We start from the raw sequence: 25,894 nt of genomic DNA on the forward strand, positions 1-25,894 counted from the left end.
GTAGTGTTAATATTAGTAAATTAATAATAATAGGAATGACAGCTATAGGAAAAATAATGTCAGTATGAGTAACAGAGTCAATAACAACAATTGTAGTAGCAGTTGTCGAGCAGGAACACGGGGGCAGCATAGGTGAAAAAAGGCAGTCCTTGAAGTTTGTTTCATATGGGAGATAAAGGATAAATAAATAAATAAATAAGTCAATATGATACTCTGATATTAAATCGTTCACTAGTACAGCTTTAAATGTGTAATGTGATGTGTAACAACATGGCTGCTTTCTCTGGCGCCACCCTCAGGCTAAACCTTACGTATCTTGCCCACATGGTAAGGGTCTAAGAATAACAAAGCTGTCTGCATTTTTCTTTCATCCCTCTAACAGCATTATTGTGCGTAATGAGCGGTACGGCCTCAGACGACTGCAGCCTGACTGTAGTTTTTTATGTTGATATGTTGATGTGTTGTCTAAAAACTGTCTGAAACACAGCAAACACTAGCTGACATTCCAGCAATTCAAAAATCTACAGTAAGTCTCAGGTGTGTGTGCTTATCTGGAATTGTATACCATACAGTAATATAAACCAGCTTAAAGTGAAGAAAAAAAGATTGATCATTGTATTGCTACTTTGATGTTGGTTATTTGAGCACTTTTACAAAGTTGAATTATACTTGTTGTTGAGCATATTGTGAGGCAGGTGCCCTTTAACACTTTAAGGGCAAGTAAAATAGACTCAAGAGGTGCTGAAAGAGACTAATAATATAAAGTTGAAAGTTGTGTTCATGTACTGTTGAGTGATCCAAGAGTGGCTACCTGGCGTGACAATAGTTGTATGGGAATAATAGTGGGCAGGATTCCATGACAACATTTTTGTTCCTCTCTCAGTTTCTTCCTTCTTCCTTTCCAAGTTGGTACTTTTTCTTATTAGTTTAGCTTGTGAAATTATTTTGGCATTCTGCACATCACTTCTTCCTCCTGGCTCAGGATTTGCGACAGAATTTGACAGTTTAAGAGCAAGCTCAAGGTGAACAATGGGCTGTTCTTTGCCAAATGTAATTCACCTACAACAAGAAGATGCTGAGGCCTTTTTGTCTGTGCCGTTTTAGACTGAGCTGAGGACAACAATCACCACAAAATGTAAACCAAACATTAATAATTAATTTACTTGATGTATCTATCAAATCTTATACTGCAGGTGTTTATGTACATAATCAACACATATTTCTGAGATTCAACCAAACTTCTGTGTGTCTGTGATGTTGGAAAGCAGACCTCATTGAAACCATTAACAAATAAAGTTCAGTTTCAGTTATAAAGCATGTGGACAAGCTTACTGGAACATCTGCTCTGTCACTGAGAGTAATATACTCTAGGGTGAAGGCCATGAGCAGTAAAGTATTTCCCACAGTTCCAGACACATGTATCAAGGCTTTAGTAATAATTGTCCTTATTTTTAAAGACGAAAAACACCTGTAGAAATAACGAAACACATGGAAGTAGTGCTTTGATACAAAAATAAGGAACAAGCCACCACCACCCCAAACGTAACCCACCCAATCTAAATCTGGTATTATGGTATTATACTTGCAAACTGACTGTGTATTTTATAAGAAGCTGTACACATACACTGTCTCATTGGGCTACAAATGTCTAATTACAATTTATGTCTAATAATACTATTTGTATATGTACTACTCTTATTGTTGCAACAATCCAATTTATCCACAGAGATCATAAGACACTTAAATAAATAGTTTAGTTAAATATGTACACAAATATTGAAGCTATTTGCTTTTACCTCTGTAGTATTAAAGTTTAGGCCCGATAAGTGTAAATTCACATGACATTTCTGCTCTTTCATCAGGAAACAAAAAACCAATCACCCTTGTGTAGCTCTGCTGGTCAAGGATGAAATCTTCCCAAAGCGAAGAAGACCCCCGTAACTTCAGTTCAGAGCTTGGTTTAGTCACACAGACAAATATGATGACGGAAAGAAAATATCTGTATTTGTGTGTAACAACAACAATCATGAGCAGGAACATACAGTAACCAGGACCACATTGGTGAAGTGGGACTGAGGGAAGTTTAAGATGAGATATGTTTTTCTTTTTTAGTGTAATTTAGTAATTTATAAAAAACATTTGTAATTTAATGAAGCATTTTAGAGTGTGAATGCTGTACAATGTATTAGACTTATTCCTCTCTCAAATGACTTTTTTATCTTTGTGTGAAAAAAGGAAACACCCATTAAAAAAAACTAGATGTGACCTTTTGTTCCTCAAACTGTTAGTTTAGCAAGACTTTACAAAACTAAAATAACACAGTTGTTGAGCTTACACTCAGGTCAAATATATGTTGAAAGCTGTTTTATTTAATGGCATAAAAAGGCCCAAATGTTTCTTAATGCTGATGTTAAACCCGTTGCCAGTCCTAAGAACAAGGACATGTATTCTTATAATGAAACTGAAACACTTCTCGACTGTTCGTGCCAGCCAGTGCAACCTCAATCATTGCTGTGGCAAGACAAACTCAGACAGGTTGTCTGTCAAATGAGAAATCTGCATTTTTTTCTGCCCTTTTTATTGTCAAGTCTGTCTAATGTTTTGTATCCATGGAGGTTTGCAGAACTGATGTTGTTTACTACAGTTTCTTATTTATTTGCTTTGTGCAAATTGCATCTGAGTTCACAAAGCCCTCCGTTTTGTACATAAATTAACACATAAGCTCCTGCACTTGTTTTCTAGCTTATATATGCATTCATGAAATGGGGTTTAGCTAAATTGAGTTCAAATTTGCATGTGACTGATGACAAACTCATTAATAGTAGGAAACGATTTCCTGCATGTTAGAAACTCCTTTTAGTGTAATCAGTCTGACGCCTTGACTTTATTGTCTCCAGTACCAAGGATGCTGCTTCCTTATTATGTTGATAGCAAAGGGGAGGTGTGTATTGCACAACTTTGTATACAACGTTATTGTTATCATAAATGACTCATGCATTGTCCAAAATAACTCTGCTTCCTGGACCATGGGGAATTACAGTAATCACCAAGAGAACTATGTGGCACTGTTGAAGCCTACAGAACATGGTGCTTTCAATTTGAATCTATTATTAAGTATGACATTTTTGTTCTTATAACTGTGCAGATTCGTTGCTTGATTGTAAAAGTTTCCCAACAGCATGCTCCTGTCAAATACACACAACCTTCCTGTGAAACAATGATGTGCTGACAGAAAAGGGACCCCTTATTTGGTAACAAGCAGACAATCTGAACTTTAATTGAAAGTGATGAGAAAAAAGTGATTAAAAATATTCGTTCATTTCAAAATTCCTTTACATGTTAAGGCAACAAAGAATTCCATATATTGTCAATCACTTGCACACACTATATTTTTTTCATCCTTCTAACCTGTCAATAAGACATCACGATGTCCAAGAACTTTGTAGAAATGTTCTTTTTTGTAAAGCTTTCAGCACCTTTGCTTAAACATAAGCTGCAGTCTTAAAAGCAAGCACATAATGGCATTATAGAAATATAAGTCTACGATGTGCAACCTATTCCTCAACTTTTAAACAATGTCTGCTGTAGGGAATGAAGCCATACTGGTTAAAATGTTTAAAACATTTTAAAGCAAAGAAGGGGCATAGTGTGCACATCCAGCCCCAGTTGGGTACAGGTATGGCACAAAAAAAGCAGGAGAGGTTGTCCACACTGTGAAATTTGCAGGTGAAAATGTTACATCGCAAAATTTTTGGGGAGCTTGCAAATTTACTTTTTTTCTTTTACTTAAAGAATTTTCACACCTCACTTGGTTGAAACGGCTGCCAAGGGGATGTGTTGATTGGTCAGTGGGATGACTGACCTCCTGACCTCTCAGCTCCTGATTCAAAACATGCAGTTGGAGGAGTCATAATTAAATCCAACATCCAACAAGATCCTCTAGTCTGAGCTGTGTGTTAGTGTCTTAGTCCACAGCTGTTATCTGTCATTAGATATGTGATGCTGTTTTTTTTCATAGACAATTAGAATTTTTAAGGTCTTCTAGTGTGTTTTGGGCCTAAGAGCATCTGATTCACTGTATCAGTGACAATCAGCTTTTTCTCAAACCTCTGTTCCTTTTTTTGTTATCAGTGACAATTTTGTGTGATAACTGTGAAAAAGCCACAGGGCTCCCCACCCAAACACACACATACAGTTTCAAGGTAAACTTATGTTTGACCGTATATCTGTCTTTCCTTTTCCTCATTGCACAACCATGTCTCACAAATACAACCTGCTACTTATTTACTTGTGTTGCTCTGTGCTCTTTCAAAGACTTTCTCAAGTTAATCCGTGTGTGGTAACACTGTAGGCCATCAGCCACAACATGGCAACATCAGTAAACTAGTAAAAAAAAAAAAAGAACAACACAATAAAACTGTCTACTGGCAGCTGTCAATAAAGAAGTAAAATACCCTAAACATTATTTAAAAAATGAATGAATAAGAAAATGTATTTTATTTAGTTTATTCAAATAGCTTCATAGTGAAATACTAAAAAGCCAACTGCAAATACTGATAATGCTAGTATAAAATGACTGTTACTGTTACCATGATGACCACTATCACTACTGTCACTAGTAGCTGCTGTTATGCTACTTATATAGTTTTCTAAATAAGAACATAAATCCTATTAGTTGGCCAGAAACAATAACTGATAAGAAGAAGCCGAGAGACAAGGAAGAAGGAACTGCTCTTTACTGTAGCTTCACCTGGACAAACCCTGGGGGCGAGGCCTCAGGGCCCCACACTAAATATATAAAGGTGACAATGTTAGACACAACACCATTAACTCTAGATCTCCAAGAGCATCTGAAATCTTCACTGGTATCTTCAGATACAGGTAATGAGATTTTTTTTGTCTGTCCGTTTGGATGCTTAGATATTTTGTATGTTGCATGGTGCCTTTTGACAAATAGAATGAATTTAGTTCTTATACTGACTTTTGTTTATTTGTTTTAGAGATGCTTTTCTCTGTCCTTCTTGTGCTGGGTGTCTGCCTGGTGCCTGCTCACTCCAAACCAGCAGGTAGGCTGCATCCTTCACATTTCTGATTCCCTTTTATACCTGAATTTGATAGTTATATCACCAGTCAAGTTTAAAATATATTTTGTCACAATTGGTGAATCATTTGATGAGTGTGTTGTTTCTTTGCAGGAGAATATCTTGGCAGTCCTCTCCTTCAACACTGCTTTGAGGAGGCAAAGAAACTCGTGGATGATGCGTACAAGTACTCCAGAGAAGAGTGAGTTCATCTTATGGGTTATTTCATAAAATAATAAGAATTATTTCAAATTAATTTAGCTCAAATGTTTGCTGGAAAACTATTTCTGTGGCATGCAAGCCATTCATAACAGTAACTGCCCCTCAGTAATTATAAGAAAAAGTTACACAACCTCCAAAAAGACCACAATTTGGACTTTATTGTTCGACTGTGTGGCTTCTTCTCCTCCAGGAGTCTGAGAAGAGTCCGCAAGGAGGCGGTGAGTCCTCACGATACCCTTCGTCTCCTGAAGCAGCCTCGTGGTGACACACGCTCAGCTGTGAGATCTGCAGACTACATGGAGCAAACCCTCCGTCTGCTGCAGGAGAGGGTGCATCGTGTGCACAAACGTTCAGTCAACGCAACAGGTCAGACATGCAGCACCCAAACAAAGACAACACAAACAGACACACACAGCGCTCACATTGTCTTTGTGACAACTTTTCTTGGTCTCGGTTGAGGGTCTGGGGTTCACTGTTTCGTTATGTGGGCATAGTGAAGCACTTTAAAGCTGTAATTAAGGACTATACATATAAAGTTGAGAGACATGCACACACATTGTGATTCCATGTAATTTGTCGTTTACATTTTTCAGATTTGCTCTCTGAAGAGGATCTGGCAAGTCTTGTCAGGATAACTGGATGTAGTGCTCGAGTCAGCCGTCCACAATGCCTCACCACACCAAACCTCAACAAGTATCGAACAATCACCGGTGTCTGCAACAACCTGTAAGAGAAACATTCAAGTGTGATAAAAAAAAAATATATATTTAAGTAACACTTATTTTTTTCTGTTTACTTCTGTACACCATCTTGGACATGAAAAACATAGATACACTTTTACATGCAAACATTTTTTAAGATACCTCAAATTGAAGTCCTTTTCTGTGAGATTGAATGGTGCTTCCATTCAGAGGAAATGCTTGTGAAATACACCTCTTGTTTGCTTTTAGAAATAGCCCTCGTCTCGGCGCCTCCAACACCCCCTTCACCCGCTGGCTACCAGCCGAATATGACGACGGCGTCTCCCAACCGAAAGGCTTCAACAAAAACCGAACATTCAACAACTTCTTGCTCCCACTGGTAAGACCTTGTAATCCCAGACACTTGCTTTGATTAATATACGTAAATGCTGATTTCAAATGAAAACTATACAATTCTCCTCCACTCTCAGGTGCGACAGGTATCCAACAACATCCTAAGCACAACAGACGCAGGTGTGGTCAACGACTCAGAATTCACTCACATGGTGACCTTGTTTGGGCAGTGGAATGACCACGACATCAGCTTCACGCCCTTCTCCCCCAGCATCCGCTCCTTCAGCAACGGGTTGAACTGTGACCAGAGCTGTGAGAATTCTGACCCATGCATCCCCATCCCGGTTGGTGTCAAAGCTCAAGCCCAAACACTGAGATGTTGTTTTCACTAAAAGATTTTCTCTACAACCTTTGGCCTATGTTTCCTACAAACAGATTCCTCCCGGCGACCCCCGCTTGCCCTCCCGCCCAGACAGCTGCATCCCTGCGTTCAGAACCGCCGCCGCTTGCGGAACGGGATACTCGGCCTACAATTTCGGCGGAGATCCCAACAAGAGAGAGCAGATCAACGCCCTGACAGCCTTCCTGGATATCAGCCAGGTGTACGGCTCTGAAGATAAGCTTGCCCTGTTTCTTCGCGACCCTGATAGTGATGGCGGCCTGCTGCGCATCAATGCAGAGTTCAGAGACAACAGTCGTGAGCTGCTGCCTTTCCACCCTCTCCAGGTGAACTTGTGTGCCACTCGCAAAAGAGTCACCAACGACACGAACGCCAGAGAGGTGCCCTGTTTCATTGCAGGTTAGTCATCTTGCAAGTCAACTGTGACTAATACCTTTATAAATTGTTAATTAATAATTTATTAATTCTTTATAGATCAGTAATAAGCTGTAGGAGTAGAAATAAGAATTTTGGGTTGCCAGTTTGTGAAAAACTGTTGTATATCCTGTATATACAACTACATTATAGTGTGTTTATTTATTCATTTATTTAATGTTTATATTCTACTTCTAAATGCTAAATAGGGGGGTAAATAGTAAAGCGTTACCAATTATCTTTATCACTTGTTAAAAAGTGAGAAAACCAGGACCCTTTATTGATGATTTACTAACATTTACATTAAAGGTATATTAACCAAGCTAATTAAAAATAGAAGTTTGCTAGAGAACATTTAGCAACTCAAATGTCTTATTAATGTCTTATTACTGAGCTATATAGCATAATAAATAATTTACCGTTATTTACAACCCATAAACTCCTAATAGAAAGAGGTGCCAAACATATGAATCTAAAGATGGAATGAACACCTCTGATAAACTATTTGATGTGTGCATTTCTGCCTATAAGGTGATGGACGTGTGGACGAGAACGTCGCTCTGACATCCCTCCACACACTGTTTCTGCGTGAGCATAACCGCCTGGCTCGTGAACTGAAGAGCCTAAACCCACAATGGGACAGCGAGACCCTCTACCAAGAGGCCCGCAAGATCATGGGTGCTTACACACAGGTAACTAAACCTGAGAGTCAGTCAGCATTCATAATTCTGTATTTACATCTCCAAAGCAGGTGTCATATACTCTACTGTTTCGCTCAAAATAAATCTCCCTGTGTCTCTCAGGTGTTTGTGTTCAGGGACTATCTGCCACACATTGTGGGTGACAACGCGATGCGTACGCAGCTTGGCCGTTACCCTGGCTACAATCCCAACATTGACCCCAGCGTTGCCAACGTCTTTGCAACAGCAGCTTACCGCTTCGCCCACTTGACCCTCCAGCCAGTCTTAGCCCGTCTGGATGAAAACTACAGAGAGAACCCTCAGTTCCCCAGTGTCCCTTTGTTCAAGGCCTTCTTCACCCCCTGGAGAATTGTCTTTGAGGGTGAGCTGTGCAGAGAGAAGTGTAGTAACTTATCAGTCACTCTATCTTAAACTGTCACCCTAATTTTTATTTTACATCTCCAGGTGGCGTTGACCCTCTGCTCCGTGGTTTGATCGGGCGTCCCGCTAAACTGAACACTCAGGATCACATGATGGTGGATGCTATTAGGGATAGGTTGTTCCAGTTTGTGAGGCGTCTGGCTTTGGACCTGGGCTCTCTCAACATGCAGAGGGGACGTGATCACGGCTTGCCTGGTACATCCCTCACTCTGATCTTGTCCATTTTCCTTCTAATGTTTCATCTCTTTCTTAATCGTCCTCATCATCTCTTTGCTTTTTTGTTGTTTACTTCTCTAGGCTACAACGCCTGGCGCAGGTTCTGCGGCCTGTCTCAGCCCAGTAACCAGGCAGAGCTCGCTCAGGTCCTGAACAACAACGACCTGGCCGGCAGGCTGCTGCAGCTCTACGGTACGCCCGACAACATCGACGTCTGGCTGGGAGGTGTGGCAGAGCCGTTCGTCCGCGGTGGCCGTGTGGGGCCTCTGTTCTCCTGCCTCATCGCAACACAGTTCCAGAGGATCCGCCAGGGTGACAGGTCAGTGTGTGGACACATACAGTAATGTCTATGTATAATGTGGGTGTAGGATTATGAAGGTATAATGTGCTTTTGTTTTTAGAAAAATAGCTGCAGTCATCTCTGCAGTTGTTTGAATCCATGGGGTTTGCAGGGAGAGTTAGGGGTGTAGTAATGATCGTTGTTTCAAAATGAGTCTGTGATGTATCACTTGCTGTAGTGATTATTACACATTATAACATCCTGCACTACTTCAGCTAAATATCTAAATGTTTGCAAGCAGCTACAATCGTGGCAGTCTGCAATACAGTCTTGAATTTTTTACCTCTGCTTTTTATAACTGCTTTAAAATGGTACTTCCTGTTTGCATGGCAGCAAAATGTTTTCAGCCCTCTCTGCAACCTACTGCAAACAGTTAGACACAATATAAATGTTAACTGGGTTGTGGTCCGCATGTTTTGATACTATATTTCTAGCAATGGTTTAATGCATTCGGCCACAGCTGGTTGCTGCCTTTCCCTCCTGACAATCTTCTATTATAGCTAAAAGTGAAATTCAGTACAACTAACACTCATTTTCCAGCATATATATATATTTTTTTTTTGTCTGACATAGTCAATTATTTTATTAGTTTATATCATATATAAATATGTCAGCTGCAGACTGATAACACAATCTCAAAAATAAATGCATTTCAAATACTGTCTCTGTTGACACTAATCTCTTTCCCTCCTCCTCTTGTTTGAAATGATCAGGCTGTGGTATGAGATCCCGGGCGTCTTCACCCCGAGTCAGAGAGCCGCTCTGTCCTCTGCCACCATCTCCAGGATCATCTGTGACAACACCGGGATCACGTCTGTCCCCAGTGACGTCTTCACCGTCCTCTCAAACAGGAACCGGCTCGTCCCCTGCAACAGCATCCCAAGACTGAACCTGTCAGCCTGGAGGGTGAGATCCTGAACAGAGAACTCAGGTGAAACAGCACTGGACTAAACTTTTTGACCTCAGGGGAGACTCTCAGCACTAAATTCACTATCATTTGTCACCCACTATATTTTTCAGAGTGTAACCTGGTGTGTTTATTTCTTCTCTAATCACCTGAAAATCGTTCTTCATAAGTGGTGTTTGATCTTGCAGGCCCGGGTATTAGCTGTTATCAAATCAGTGGAACAGAGGTCTATTTGTATTCATTTAATTTAATTTGAGTGGTAGTCACATTTCAAGAGTACAATAAAGCCACACCTTCTGAAATAGTGCACATTCAAATCATTTAATACCTGGTGTTCTTAACTTTTTGTCATCTTGGTGAAGGAGGTCCTCACTCCAAAAGAAACCATTCATATATTACATATAGTATAGGATTATTATTACATGCATACATACATGATGCATTAATGTGTGAGTTTGAAAACAGTGGTTTAAAAAAAAATCTTGAAGCAAGATGATTTACCTTAAAATCAGGTTGAAATATTTCGACTACACGGGCAGATGTTTTTCCACTTTTTATAAGAAATCCGAGGACTCAATTACAGACTGAAGTGCCTTGATAAGAGAGAGATTCTCTTAACTGAACAATGCATCATGTTTTAGAAAATTATCATACATTTTGTATGAAAAATAATCAGCAAAATATCTAGTCTATCTAACTCTGAGTGAAGTAAAATATTACCATCTAAAATGTAGTGGACTAGAAGTAGAAGTAGTAAAAAAAGGAACAACTCAAGTAAAGTACAAGTATCTCAAAAGTGTACTTGAGTACAGTAATTGAGTATATATACTTTCCACCACTGCATTTAAAGGCCCAGAAAACATATTTTCTCAGTAAATCAGCTTGTGGATAATTCATAACATAGCAGCGAATCAGAAATGTATTTTATCGAAGTGGATTCAAAGCTGACAATGTGGATAATTACAAGTACACAATATGCTGTGTATTTTTACAGCATTTTGAAGTAATCTATACTTTTGTTTCTCTCCAGGTCCAGTAAGACCCCCTGTCCCGAGAGGACCTCCTGGACCGCCAGCACTCAACATCAATGCCTCACAACCACAATGTGCCTTCTCCGTCCGCCTGGGCGAGTATAACCTATCCTCAAAGAGAATCATTCATTTCCGTCAGGTCATCTATAACAAACAGAACCATTACAGCACTAAGACAGGCCTGTTTACGTGCGTCATCCCCGGTCTCTATCAGTTCAGCTTCCTCACACATTCCTGCACATCCTCATCAGTGCAGGAAGTGTAGACCTGTGGCAAAGAGCTGGTGCTGCACAGTATCAAGGTTTATCAGGGAGGTCGCCACTTGTCATCAGGGGACACGGTGCTCCAGCTGGAGACCAGTGACAGGACCACCGGCCTGAACACCAAAAGCTTCTTCTCGGGACACCTGCTCTTCACTGTGTGACACAAACAGCTTCTCCAGACTGAACCGCCATCCTCTAATACACCAGTGGTCTGTCTGCTTTAGGATATGTTTTCATAACTCACCCTCTCTGCACTGAACTTTACATTAATCAGGTCATTTATCAAATATCTGTTACTGATAATTTACTTACTTTTCTTTTGGGCCAATGGACCAGACTGGGGCACACCATACAACTGTACATGTTACACATTTTTTAAGAAAATGAACACATTTTCAACCTAATGAACATGAAATATGATTGCATTACATTTGTTAAACTCTGTTACAGCATGCAGTCTACTGGACCAGAAATTTGTCACTAGCCAATTTTGATGGTGGGATTTACTGGTATTATTATGAATATTTTATGCACTGATGAAATTAAAGCATGATTTGAAAATGCTGTGTGTTGTGCTTTGTCTGGGAGGCTTGTTTTACTGTAACTTTCATATCTGTTGTATTTTTACATTCAATAAATAAACTAACAGCAGCAAATGTTGGTCAAATGTCTTATGTTTTATGTGAATCACAAAAAGAGATCGGATAAGACTACCCAAAATTGTATTTACTGCTATTAAACTGGCCTTATTTAGTGTTTGAACGCAGTTAAAGTACAGGAGAAATGTAGTTAGCAAAAAGGTGTGCAAGTGCAAAAAATGGGAAATATTTCAAAATATAGAAATTGCATGTTTGTCTACAACATCCTGTGCTGCAGAGCTGATGATCAAGTTAAATTAAGATACATGAGCCTGGAGTTATCTGTGTCGCAGATATGCCGGGCCTCACAGCGAGTAATCACCCACTAGTGCTCCCCATCAGTCCCAATCACATCTGGTACTAAAGCACACTACTCACCTCAGTCAGTGTCCGACCTCGTTCAGACATAGGACTCTCTAAACCATTGATAGAACGTTTCATTTCAGTTTCCCGAGTCTCCCGTGTTTCTACAGTCTCCAGTGGCTCATCAGTGTTTTTCTAGTCCGTATCCAGTGATCTCTCTGATTACCTCCAGTGACCTCCCTGCCTCCAGTGATCTCCCTCATACAGACTCTCCGTATCCCCATACCCTTCATAGGTGATTATCATTTAATAAAGAACATTCCTGTCTACCTCGGTGTCCCCCGCCTGTCTGTAACAATAACAATCTGCACAATGCACACAGTTCTCTTAACTACAATCCATGTGTGTTGCTACTGGTGCTCTTCTCTATGTTTTTAATTAATTATTTCATGTTGAATCCTCACAAGTGAGGATGCTGTATTTTCACTTTGCACTTGGTCTGAACCAAAAGTAGATCAAGCTTGGATACCTACACAGAATATTTTTTCTTTCAAGCAGTAACATTAAACTTAACAAAACAGCTCAGTTAGTTTCGTTTTAATACTGACTTCAGTAATCTAAATGGAACAACAAAGTAAAAATAATTTTAATGTACTGAATGCCTCCTGTAGATGGAGCCATCGTTCTTTTGTAAATAAAATAAATGAAAGATTCATGTAGTGACAATCGTTTCATTCTGACAACTAGGCCTTGAAAGCACTGCATCTGAAAAATAATATTTCCATCAAAGTCACATTTGTCCTATTTCCATCTCTGTAATTAATTCTTAACCACCACTCAACCTTCCTCAACCTCAACAAAACACAAAAGTTGTTTTTCAAAGTTGTAAGTTTCAAACTACATCAAGAGACAATTTGGCTAAATATAAGTGTTTTCTTCAGTCTATTTTTGTTGCTGGGTTAGAAACTTATATGCTTACCTACATCTTCAAAATGTCAAACTTTATTCATAAGATTTAGAGGGAAAAATGACTTACTAACATTTATTGTCTATACCATTTTAATCATGTTGAAATTAAGGGTCACTGGAGGCCGAAACCCACCCACCATGAGCTGAATATGGGGAAAGAATAGACAAACTAACATTTACACTTGTGGTTAGTTTACACAATAATCTCCAGCCCACCTGGGCTGTACGTGTTCACACTGCAAAAGGACACTGGAGCGTCCAGAGAAAACAGGTGAAGACCAGGTAGAAACATGCAGATTTCATCCAGGAAGGTGCGGGGCTGAGACTTTCTTACTGAGAGGAGACAGTGTTAACCACTGAACTTGTCTTTAAAGCAAATGTTCAACATTTTAGGAAACACACTTTTATTAACTTTGTGGCTGAGAGTTAGATTAGATGATTGATACCACTCTCATGTCTGTCTGTTAAATATGAAGCTACAACTAGTAGCCGATAGCTTAGCATAGCACAAAGACTGTAAACAGCTAGCCTGGCTCTCTCCAATGGTAACATAATCGGCCTACCAGCACCTCTCAAGCTCACTGCTAAACAAAAACCTCACTAGTAACTTGTGAGCCCTTTTTACAGGGTGTTATGTGCTGGACTTTTCTTGGCTCTGAGACTCCAGGACGTTACTGTACCTGGCCAAGAAGTAATCTTAAGGAAATACAACATGTTAATTAGTGAGCTTAAACCTGTAGTGCTATTTATCCATCTAGATTGTTTCGGTGTGAGTTACTGAATTTTGGAGATATTAGCCACAGTGATGTCTGTCTTTGTCTTTGTCTCGGATATAATGGGACTATATGGCTTGTGGTGCTCAAAGCGCCAAAAAATACATTTGAAAAACTCAACAATAATGTCTCTTTCCAGAAATAATGATTCGGTTACTCAAGATAATCCACAGACTTTCAATTTCATGTAGGAACTATTTTCTTTTCCTACTGATAGTTCCTTCATGAAACTGCTCACAGAAGAAGAGGGAAAATATGTATTTTTGATTTTGGGGGTGGTCTGTCCCTTTAAGAGGTGCTGGTAGGTGGATTTTTAACCTTCTGACAGAGCCAGGCTAGTTGTTTCCCCCTGCTTCCAGTCTTTGTGCTAAGCTAAGCTAACTAGCTGCTGGCTGTAGATCCATGTTTAACAGACACATATGAGAGTGTTTTTTGATCTTCTCATCTAAATCTCCCCCAGAAAGACAATATAATATAATAAGCATGTTTCCCAAAATGTCATACTATTCCTTTAAATGGTGATAATTTGTCAGTGTGTTCGCAGCTTGTTTCCGCTGCCGCCAAGTGGCCAAAGAAATCTGTTATTGCAGATTTAAATTTCACAGAAAATCACATAACATAAGTTTCAAGGCTTCCACCAAACAACACTTGACTTGTAGTTTGATTTATGTCTTTAGTTACCCCCATAGTCTATTCTGTTATTGTATTGGCAAGTAGAGAGACATATAAATCACTGCTGAAAATGATTAATACAACATCACAAGTTAAAGAAGCGCAAATAAATCTCCCACTGGGTTGACTGGTATTCCTTCCTGCAACCCTGTGGTTGTGGGATGATAAGAGATACTGGGAGTGATAAAGAAAAGGACATCTGCATGAATCATCGCACAATGTAAAGTTTTCTGGGCTGTGTCTTGATAAAGTGCTCCTCCTCCTGGTTGCAGAGGCTATAGTGCATGTGCAGAGTGCCACGTAGTCCACTAGACTGTATGTATGTGTGTGTGTGGTGCCTGAGTGTGTGTGCGGTACAAGCCCTGACTGCTCCAAGAGTAATGGAAACCCAGTATTTATGAAAATATCTGAATTGTTTCTGTCGTAGAGTTTTGAGCTGAGCTGAACCTGAGCTTATTTGAATAGGCTTATTTGCAAATGGGTGGAGATAAAATCTACTAGTAGAAGGAAATGAAAGTGTATAAATCTAAGAGTGTAAAAATCTGTAAAATGAGATTAACAGAAGCAGAGACTCGTGGGGTTTAAGTAGAGGGATGTTATAGAAGAGTGAATAGATTAGAGGAAGTAGGCCTTGCCATGGATGTTTTGAGAGATGTGTGTGGTCCAGTTTCACTGTGATGAGATCATAATGATGACTTGAAAATGAATAATTAAATGCAAATGGGGTGGGGGGTCAGAACTGGAGAAAATAATACTTAAGGACTCCTTTGAGAAAACAAAGCCACGAACGTTGCAGAGAAGTCGGTCGATGTATGTCATAGCGGTGATGAATTACATGCTCATAAAAGCGTATTTCAGAAAATATTTAGACACTGGCTGTTGTAAATGCTTAAATGTAGGCTTCACATCTCAAGCAAAGTGGCAAATGTCTGCCAGATGTTGACTCAGTGATGGTACTGAATAATTGGTGGTGGTTTTATGGTAAATCAGCATCATGAAAGGATGATCTTTTTTTTCTTCCTCTTTGCTCAATGAAAGGGCTAATGCAAGAGGCCATGTCACTATTTTGCTTCTTTATTCTGCAACTCAGATGTGGATTTATTCAACCTCTTTCAGCTCAATCGAGAGCCCAGAAAGGCAGGAATGGGGGCGAATTCCAGCAACGTGGACAAAAGAACTCGGCTAATTCCTTGCAGATGTGTCTCTGAACTGTGTGAGGGAACACTGTGCTGCCCTCGCTGGAGAGAAAAAGGACTCTGCATGGAGACAGTCCAATGAATTACGAGCGAAAAACATCAGCGACCCAGTACAGCTGGTTCTGACTGTCTGTCTGGTGTTCCAGGGAAGAGAAAGGAGGCAACCCAGCGCACATAGTTTTCACTCTCTGGAGGAAATGTTGGTATGCAGAATCACAGGAGTGTATGTTAGTCATCCTCAAAGCAAAAATACAATCACATATTGGTTAAAAAAACTGCATCCACAGCTGTTTTATGGTGGAAACAAATCCTACACAGTTGAATGAAAATACAATTGCTAGAGGGCATCTCTGAAGACAAAACTGGAAACATTTACAAAAGAGCAGCCACATTAATTGCTGATGTTGCTGTGATTCAGTTTGGAAAGATTTTTGAGTGGTAAATTCCTCAGGAACCCATTATTGTGTCTTGATTTCACAAATGTATCTTCTAGTTTATCTGGATTAGTGAGCAACTAACATCCTCGTCCTGTTTCTGTATCAAACATGTCCCACTTATCTTTAACTCTTAAACAACTCAAATAAGTCTACAGGGAGGATACATTTTCAAAAGCTCAAATAACTGCACTCAGCTCTGATTGGCCCTCACAGCTTACACAAGCTTAAAATGTAACCTCACATGACTGCAAGATGATGTGTGCTCTACCATTAAATAGAACCTATTCTCAGACTATAAAGTATTTTTAGTCTGCCCTTGGTTCTTGATCTCTTTCTCAGCTACTATTTGAGCAGAATAGATTCTCACTGGAATCATAAATGTTTGTGTTAATATAAAAATCACCATCACACTGTGTTTTTAAAGCTCCTGAAAACTTTGTTTCATCTGAAGTATTTCTCTAAAACATTAAATATTCATAACTAAATATGCAACAATCAAGGTTAAAGGTACCCTGTGGAGTTTTTGACCACTAGTAGCGCTATGGAGCAATGTTTTTATGAGTGGGGCCCTGCTTTGTTTGTTCTTGCACATGAGGACACACATGTACTTGCATGAGCAAGCGGGTGACACAATACACATTCCTGCCAATGGTTCCACACTACTTCACTGATCTACAGGTCATCTACAGGTGCCAAGAAATGCAGCAATGAGCCCAATAAAGGCAGGGAGAAAGAAGACTTCTAACAAGCAAACATGGATGTCAACAATGCAGGTTTCATAATTTTACAAAAAAAATTGGCTTTCATGTAATTTGCATGCAAATTTATGAGGGGCCATACAAGCCATAATACATTCTGGCCCTCTCACATACATACGTTCTCTATTCACATACATATATTTTCACACATTCATACCTTTATGCTCATGCACATGCAGTCAATGTATACATTTGATATTATATATAATATATGTATCTAAGAAGAAAATGTGGCAGTGCCAATGATGGCAGCTCATTTATCACGCTGTGATTGGCTGAGAAGATCAGGGTCGGGTCTGACGGGAGGGGGCAAGGAGAGTGTGATTCACATCTGGTTCTTCCTGAAGCAGCCATCTTCTGCCTCCACTCCAAGCGTCTGGCATCACCACAAACCGCACATCTGCGACAATGGCTTTCAGGAGTTCACCTGGAACTCCTATACCGCAAGTAAGTCTGTTTCTCTCTGCCGTTGTTTGTTTACATAGAGCCTACCGTTAGCTAGCTGTCACATATGGTTATTGCTAGTTCCAGCAGGCTTCTGCCAGACCAGTGTAACATCATTTAAAAGTTAACTTTAACCCAGCCCGGTTCTCTGCCGTTGGTTTGCGGTGATGCCAGAGGCTTAGAGAGGATGAGGGGATGGCTGCTTCAGGAAGAACCAGATGTAAATCACACTCTCCTTGCCCCCTCCCCTCAGACCCGACTTCGATCTTCTCAGCCAATCACAGCGCGATAAATGAGCTGCCATCCGTTTCCACTATACTCTCCTTCATACATCACACATGCATTCAGTGGTGTGAAAAAGTATTTGCCCCCTTCCTGATTTCTTAATTTTTTGCATGTTTGTCACACTTTAATGTTTCAGATCATCAAACAAATTTATATATTAGTCGAAGATAACACAAGTAAACACAAAATGCAGTTTTTAAATGAAGGTTGTTATTATTAAGGGAAAACAAAATCCAAACCTACATGGCCCTGTGTGAAATAGTGATTGCCCCCTAAACCTAATAACTGGTTGGGCCACCCTTAGCAGCAACAACTGCAATCAAGCGTTTGCGATAACTTGTAATGAGTCTTTTACAGCGCTGTGGAGGAATTTTGGCCCACTCATCTTTGCAGAATTGTTGTAATTCAGCCACATTTGAGGGTTTTTGAGCATGAACTGCCTTTTTAAGGTCATGACACAGCATCTCAATAGGATTCAAGTCTGGACTTTGACTAGGCCACTCCAAAGTCTTCATTTTGTTCTTCTTCAGCCATTCAGAGGTGGACTTGCTGGTCTGTTTTGGATCATTGTACTGCTGCAGAACCCAAGTTCACTTCAGTTTGAGGTCACGAACAGATGGCCGGACATTCTCCTTCAGGAGTTTTTGGTAGACAGCAGAATTCATGGTTCCATTTATCACAGCAAGTCTTTCAGGTCCTGAAGCAGCAAAACAGCCCCAGACCATCACACTACACTACCACTATATGTTACTATTGGTATGATGTTCTTTTTCTGAAATGCAGTGTTACTTTTACGCCAGATGTAATGGGACACACACCTTCCAAAAAGTTCAACTTTTGTCTCGTCAGTCCACAGAGTATTTTCCCAAAAGTCCTGGGGATCATCAAGATATTTTCTGGCAAAAATGAGACGAGCCTTAATGTTCTTTTTGCTCAGAAGTAGCTTTTATCTTGGAACTCTGCCATGCAGGCCATTTTTGCCCAGTCTCTTTCTTATGGTGGAGTCATGAACACTGACCTTAACTGAGGCAAGTGAGGCCTGCAGTTCTTTGGATGTTGTTGTGGGGTCTTTTGTGACCTCTCGGATCGAGTCGTCGCTGTGCTCTTGAGATAATTTTGGTCGGCCCGCCACTCCTGGGAAGGTTCACCACTGTTCCATGTTTTCGCCATTTGTGGATAATGGCTCTCACTGTGGTTCGCTGGAGTCCCAAAGCTTTAGAAATGGCTTTCTCATTTGTTCCTGAATTTCTTTGGATCTAGGCATGATGTCTAGCTTTTGAAGATCTTTTGGTCTACTTCACTTTGTCAGGCAGGTCCTATTTAAGTGATTTATGGATTGAGAACAGGTGTGGCAGTAATCAGGCCTGGGTGTGGCTAGAGAAATTAAACTCAGGTGTGATAAACCACATTTAACTTATGTTTTAACAGGTGGGGCAATCACTTTTTCACACAGGGCCATGTAGGTTTGGAATTTGTTTTCCCTTAACAATAACAACCTTCATTTAAAAACTGCAATTTGTGTTTACTTGAGTTATCTTTGACTAATATTTAAATTTGTTTGATGATCTGAAACATTAAAGTGTGACAAACATGCAAAAAAATAAGAAATCAGGAAGGGGGCAAATACTTTTTCACACCACTGTATTGGGCAGCAAGATCTGCCCTGCCTCCTTCTCCTAGGAGTATTTTTAATTTTGAGAGGTGCTTTAGATCTTTGAAATCTGAGATTACAGAGTTGAACTTGTTAAAGTAAATGTTCCTTATTTCATTGAATGTTTTACACTGTAGGAGGAAATGCATCTCTGTCTCAACCTCACCTGTCGAACAGTGACCACATATCCTGTTTTCTTTTGGTTGCCAGGATTTTCTGTGTCTTCCTTTTCGACTGCCAGTTTGTGGTCACTGAGCCTGTACTTGGTTAGGATCTGTCTCTGCTTTCTATCTCTGACAGTAGAGAGATATTCTCTCAATTCATAATTTCTTTTTAGGGCCAGATAACAGTCTGATCTACTTTGGCTTTTAGTTTCTTCTTTCCATTGTTCCAGATAGGTTTCTTTACATTGTGTTATAGTTTGGTTTTACTCTGATTGGTGTTTGGAAAGCAGTGTTGCTGTGAGACTGGTCAGAGTGTGTCTGAGGGAGGGCAGTTAGTCTCAGCAGTAGTTGACACAGGGGACTTTTTTCTGGGCTCAGCTCTTGGGTTTAAAGGGCTTTGGAATGGAGGGTGTCTAGAGGGCTGAATTTAAGGTGATTAAAACATTTGAGTACTCTCTTTGTCTCTGAAGTGTCTCTCTTAATTATCAGTGTGTATCTGCCTAATTCTGCTCTACATGCATTTGTTGGTGTTTTTCTGTGTACATGTAAAATATATCTGCAGAATTCTGTATGTAAAGATTCTGTTGGATGTTTGTCCCAACGGGTATAGCTATGATGACTGAGTGGACCCCATACTTCACTACCATATAGCACAATGGGCTGGATGACACTATCAAATGTTTTAAGCCAAATTTTGATTGGAATTTGAAAATTATACAATTTTCTCTTAATTGCATTTAGAGCTCTTCGAGCTTTTTCTTTTAGTGCATTCACGTGCATGTTGAAACTCCCTGATGCTGTTATCGTTATACAAAGGTAGATATAACTCATACTGTGTTCAATGATATGATTATTAATGGTAAACTGGTATTTGTTCTCCTGGCATGTGGGGCATTTTTGAAAAATCATGACATTAGTTTTCTACATTTTTACTTCCAGTGCCCATTTCTGACAGTACTTTTCTACTATGTACTTTTCTAGCTGTTGCTGTAGTCATTGTTTAGTAGGAGACACTAGAACAAGGTCATCAGTGTAAATCAGAGACTTTACCTCTCTTTTTAGGTGGGAGAGGCCAGGAGCAGCACATTGATCCAACTGTACAGCAAGTTTATTTAAACAAATAAATAAAGTTGGGCTTAAATTGTAGCCCTGACGAACATCTCTTCTCTCTCTTTGATTTTTACTCAAGATGGAGTGTACTTCAAGGAAATCTAGTATTCTTTTATTTAGAATACCACAGAATAGTTTACCTTGACAAATGCTGACACAGAAACCACAGTAGTTACAAGGGTCTGATTTATTCCCACGCGTACGAATGAGTGAAATGAGCCCTTTGCACCAGATTTGGCGAAAACATCCTGACTGTAGTACGATATTGAACAACTTCAACACTGCACCCTGCATCTCAGGAGTGCTGCATTTGAGCATTTCATTTTTAATGCTGTCAGGACCATTAGCTTTTCTTGGCTGGAGAGACAATTCTTCCCAAGTAATTGGGAAATCAAGGGGGTTTTGGTTGTCTTTAATAGTTTGTTGTTTGGAGTTTTTCTTTTATAATACATTGATCTGAATTAATTTGATTTATTGGTATATCTTTGTGCAGATTTTCAAAATGTGTTCTCCAGATGTCACCATTTTGGTTGGGTAGTGCTTGTGGTTGCTTTGTGTTGAAGTTGTTCCACATACCCTTCGCTAGAAGCTTCGTCTTAAACCATCATAAATTGACATTTTATCAAGTTTTTAAGCGAAGTTTTCTACGCTACACTGTTTTCCTGGCCATTGTTTTACCTATATGTTTTAACTTGGTAAAAGTTTTCAGTCATCAGACGTATGGATCTTAAGTGATTTTAAGCTGGCTGCAACTCAACGTGGTTTACCGGTCACTTTTATTATTATTATTATTTTATTTTATACTTATACCCACCTGGTACTTAATTTATTTTCTGACCTGTATTATAGTGTATTGTATTATATTTTTATTATTTATTTTTTTGCTAGTACTTTTTCCTGTGTGCACTGATGTAAAGGTGAGCTGCTGTAACAAAGAGTTTCCCTTCGGGGATCAATAAAGTATTTCTGATTCTGATTATTAAGGATTTTAAGCTCTTTATTACTTTTATGGACTTTACTGTGGATTTTAAGCTTTGAAGCACTCTCATGGACTAACTCACGAAAATCATGGTCCATGTCGGCACCAATGACACCACCCATCGGTAATCTGAGCTGATGAAAGCAGACTTCATCTGCCTCTTTGACCTGCTCAACAGCAATGGAAAGCATGCTTTCATTTTGGGTCCAATTCCTACACTGGGTCGTAGAATTGGTCGTTTTAGCAGGATCCTCAGCCTTCATACCTGGCTCCAGTCTGCCTGCAGTACCCATGACGTTGGTTTTATTCAAAATTTTAACTTATTCTAGGATTGTTCTTCCTTGTTTGCACGAGACGGTCTTCACCCAAACAAGTCAGGTAATCGCATGCTGGCGGCTAACCTGCAGCACGCTGTGCTGTCCTCCTCACGTAGTTGACTGTTTACATCACCTGTTTCCCCTCGCTCTTCTTCTTCCTCTTCTCTGCCCACCAAAAACAGCCAAGCCACGCCACTCCCCCTTGTGGACTGATCATAGTGCTGCTATTTGGAGCCTGGATCCCTCTAGTGTTACTTTTAAAATTCCTGTGGTAATTTTGCATAGGTCCTTAATATGAAACAGACACAGCTGACACAGCACTAATAATAACTTGATAAAGATCTGGGCCAGAACCCTACCTCCTCTCTCAACTTCAAATCCAAACCAGCACAGACTTTTTATAATAGCTCTTCTCAATGTAAGATCCCTCTCTAACAAAACGTTTATTTTAAATGATTTTATCTCTTCTACTGATTTAGATTTTATGTTCTTAACAGAATCCTGGTTACGTCCTGGTGATCACAGTCAGCTGGCTGAATTGTGGCCTCCAGATTATTACTGCTTTAGCCACCCTAGGGTTTGTGCTCAAGGTGAGGGCCTTGTTACTCTCTATAGGAAGCATTTAAAGTGTAACCTCATAGCTTGCAATAATTTTTCCTCCTTTGAAGTGCTCATGTTTAAACTTGGTGGCCCCCTCCCAGTCATATTTGCTATTATTTATCGCCCCCCTAAACCAGCTGGCTCCTTCTTGTTGGAACTTCCTGAGTTTTTATCCAGTCTTGTTTTAAATTATGATAGAATTGTTCTTTGTGGTGATTTTAATATTCATGCTGATGACTCCTCTAATGCCCTTGCTGCTGATTTTTTAAATATCACTAACTCTTTTAACTTACAACAACATGTGTCTGGCCAAACTCATTCCCGTGGCCACACCGTAGACCTAGTCTTTACTTTGGGCCTGAAAACGCCATCTATGGAAATCAGGGACATGATTGTATCTGATCACCTATGCATTGTTTTTAACTGTGAATTACAGGCTGCTAGTACTGTCTTATCCCACTCTCAAGGGCCAGGTGGGAGACTTTGGGTGGACTGTCCGGGGGCTGGACATGTGTGGAGCTGAGGTCCTCGGGCAGATGGCCCAGGGGCTGGACAAGTGCGGAACTGAGGACCTCAGGCGGACGGCCCGGGGACTGGACATGTGGGGAGCTGGTCTTATAAGGTCTGTGACAAAGATCAACACCATCTGGAGGCCTGGCGGAATGCCAGTGGCACAGGAGGAAGGTCACAGGAGGCCGGCGGGGAAGACAGAGAGTCACAGGAGGCAGATGGCGAAGACAGAGAGTCACTGGAGGCTGGCGGCGAAGTTTGAGACCTTCTGGAGACCGGCGGCAAAGACTGAGACCTTCTGGAGACCGGCGGTCCAAGGGAGACAAAGAATCCAAAACAGAACTCACGGTAAGAATGCCGGGAATCCTGGGTGGGCAGGCCGGAAGTCTGACTGGTGACTGGCAGGCCAGGAGTCTGGCTGGTGACTGGTGGGCCGAGAGTGCACCAAATGGTGACACACACTAGACAGGAACAACGCCAGACAGGAATCACACCATGCAGAAACAACAATGATACAACACTGAACAAAGACAGAGACCCGGACTATATACCCTAGGGGAGGTGAGACAATGAGACACAGGTGCAAACAATCAAGGAAGGGCCAACAATCAAAACTGGAGGGAAAGCAAACAAAGACAGGAAGTAAAACCACAAGACACACAAGAGAAGGAACACACTACAAAATAAAACAGGAAGTGACAAAACTTTAAACTACGACACTTATCTGTCCAATAGAAATTCTGTGTCAGCATTAATAACTTCATCCTTTTCCCATATCAATTACGGTGTGCCTCAAGGTTCAGTTCTGGGACCAATACTGTTCTCCATATACATGCTTCCCTTGGGTGCTGTCATCCGTAGACATGGTGTTTCTTTTCATTGATATGCGGACGACACACAGTTGTACCTCTGTGTCAAACCCACTGACCTTAGTATGCTGAGTTCTCTGCAGGACTGACTGTCTGACATAAAAAATTGGATGTCGATAAATTTTCTTCAGCTCAACTCAAATAAAACTGAAATCTTTGTTACTGGGCCCCAACACATCACTAAACAAATACTGCCATTAATTGGTAACCACTCACAACATATCACGTCTGTTGCAAGAAATCTTGGTGTCCTGTTTGATAGCAATTTATGTTTTGAGCAACATATCACTAAGCTTGTCCAATCATGTTTTTATCACCTCAGAAACATTGCAAAAATCCAATCTATTTTAAATCTTACTTTGTGGCTATGAAAGGTATGTGTTCAATTCTTATCCTGCTGGACTTATGTGCTGCCTTTGACACAATTTATCATGGCATTCTTTTAGATAGACTTAGGCACTGGGTGGGTATTTCTGGCACTGCACTAGATTGGTGGGCGGAGGGGGACCGGAGGAGGGATCCTGGGTGGGTGGAGAGGGTCTGGGGGAGAGATTCAGGGCAGGCGGAGGGGGTCCAGAGGAGGGATTCAAGGGCCAGGTGGGAGACTTTGGGCGGCCGGCCCGGGAGCTGGACATATGCAGAGCTGATCTCATAAGGTCTGTGACGAAGATCAACACCATCTGGAGGCCTGGCGGAATGCCTCTGGCACAGGAGGAAGGTCACAGGAGGCCGGCGGGGAAGACGGAGAGTCACAGGAGGCCAGCGGCAAAGACAGAGAGTCACTGGAGGCCGACGGCGAAGACTGAGACCTTCTGGAGACCGGCGGCGAAGACTGAGACCTTCTGGAGACCAGCGGTCCAAGGGAGACAAAGAATCCAAAACAGATACGGTAACGGTTACGGTAAGAATGCCGGGAATCCTGGGTGGGCAGGCCGGAAGTCTGGCTGGTGACTGGCGGGCCGGGAGTCTGGCTGGTGACTGGTGGGCCGGGAGTCTGGCTGGTTGCTGGCGGGCTGGGAATCGAGGTAGGGCTGCAAGTCTTGCCTCATGCTGGAGATTGCCGCAAGGTTCTCTACCATAATGGGAAGAGTTGCCAGCTTGGGTCTGGATAGTATTGTCCTCTCCATTAAGGAGTATACAAAATGCCTCCGTTTGATATCCACAGAGTCCTGAATGGAGAGGTGGAATGTCTCTAGCTTGGAGAACACTTCCTTCAACTCCCCCATGAGTCGACTTCTGCGGGGTCCATGACTGGTTGGATCATTCTGTCGTATATGGCGTGTAGTAGTATGTGGACCCAAATGCAGAATACCAGGATAAGTGAGGTAGCCGGATGACTACAGTGTTTATTGGGTGAAGTGGTATGCAGGCAGGTACAGGCAGACAGTTCAACAAACAGGCAACAGACAGATAGGTTACCGGCTGGCAGTGGTGGAAACAGGGAAGTGAGTCCAATGTGGCTAAACAGTCCAACTGGGAGCAGGCAAGGTACAAAATCCAGAATCCAGGTCCAAGTGAGACAAAGAATCCAAGACAGAACTCACGGTAAGAATGCCAGGGAACTGGGCACAGGAACCAGGTACAACCAGAAGTGCACCAAATGGAAACTGATGCAGAAACTATTTAACTTTTATCTCCTCACGCCTTATTGTAATGATTATTGTAATGATTATTGTAACAGCCTGTTCACTTGTCTCAAAAAACTTTGACATGACTGCTGACTGTACTAAAGCTAAGCTGCTAGGCTGTTAACCAGGACCAAGAAGTACAGGAGGGAGGCGACTGCAATCCAGCGGCAACGAGGGATTGGTGCTGCTGCGATCCAACCAGGGAAGGAGGCGACTGCAATCCAGCGGCGGCAAGGGATTGGTGCTGCTGCGATCCAGCAGGGAGTCCAGGAGGCCACTGCGGTCCAGCAGGGCGCCCAGGAACTGGGGGCTGCTGCGATCCAGCAGGGAGCACAGGAACTGGGGGCTGCTGTGATCCAGCAGGGCGGCCAGGAACTGGGGGGCTGCTGCGATCCAGTAGGGCTGCCAGGAACTGGGGGCTGCTATGATCCAGAAAATAGTCCAGGAACTGGGGGCTGCTGTGATCCAGCAGAGACAGGGAGCTGCTGTGATCCAGCAAAGGCAGGTAGTGCTGGCTGATGCGATCCGGCAGGGAGTGCTGGCTGCTGCGATCCATCATCTG

The 25,894-nt window shown here is 41.3% G+C and overlaps 1 protein-coding gene across 3 annotated transcripts in view; it reads left to right on the top strand.

Annotated features, from left to right (window-relative positions):
• Positions 1-4,787: 4,787 nt before the first annotated feature.
• Positions 4,788-25,894, top strand: part of LOC122866043 (eosinophil peroxidase-like) — a 38,153-nt gene continuing 17,046 nt past the window's right edge. Inside the window, exons 1-14 of one of the 3 annotated variants that reach the window (XM_044175165.1) lie at positions 4,789-4,881; positions 5,001-5,066; positions 5,196-5,283; positions 5,494-5,669; positions 5,897-6,029; positions 6,254-6,383; positions 6,475-6,681; positions 6,773-7,136; positions 7,683-7,843; positions 7,955-8,213; positions 8,297-8,467; positions 8,570-8,807; positions 9,542-9,734; positions 10,766-11,685. In XM_044175165.1, the coding sequence (XP_044031100.1) occupies positions 4,809-4,881; positions 5,001-5,066; positions 5,196-5,283; positions 5,494-5,669; positions 5,897-6,029; positions 6,254-6,383; positions 6,475-6,681; positions 6,773-7,136; positions 7,683-7,843; positions 7,955-8,213; positions 8,297-8,467; positions 8,570-8,807; positions 9,542-9,734; positions 10,766-10,774 (2,268 nt within the window). In that variant the 5' untranslated portion in view covers positions 4,789-4,808 and the 3' untranslated portion in view covers positions 10,775-11,685. Of the gene's footprint in view, positions 4,882-5,000; positions 5,067-5,195; positions 5,284-5,493; positions 5,670-5,896; positions 6,030-6,253; positions 6,384-6,474; positions 6,682-6,772; positions 7,137-7,682; positions 7,844-7,954; positions 8,214-8,296; positions 8,468-8,569; positions 8,808-9,541; positions 9,760-10,765; positions 11,686-25,894 lie in introns of those variants that run through there. The other 2 variants (XM_044175166.1, XM_044175164.1) reach the window with 2 other exon arrangements.

Source organism: Siniperca chuatsi, linkage group LG18 (genome assembly GCF_020085105.1).
Source record: "Siniperca chuatsi isolate FFG_IHB_CAS linkage group LG18, ASM2008510v1, whole genome shotgun sequence".
NCBI lineage: Eukaryota > Metazoa > Chordata > Actinopteri > Centrarchiformes > Sinipercidae > Siniperca > Siniperca chuatsi.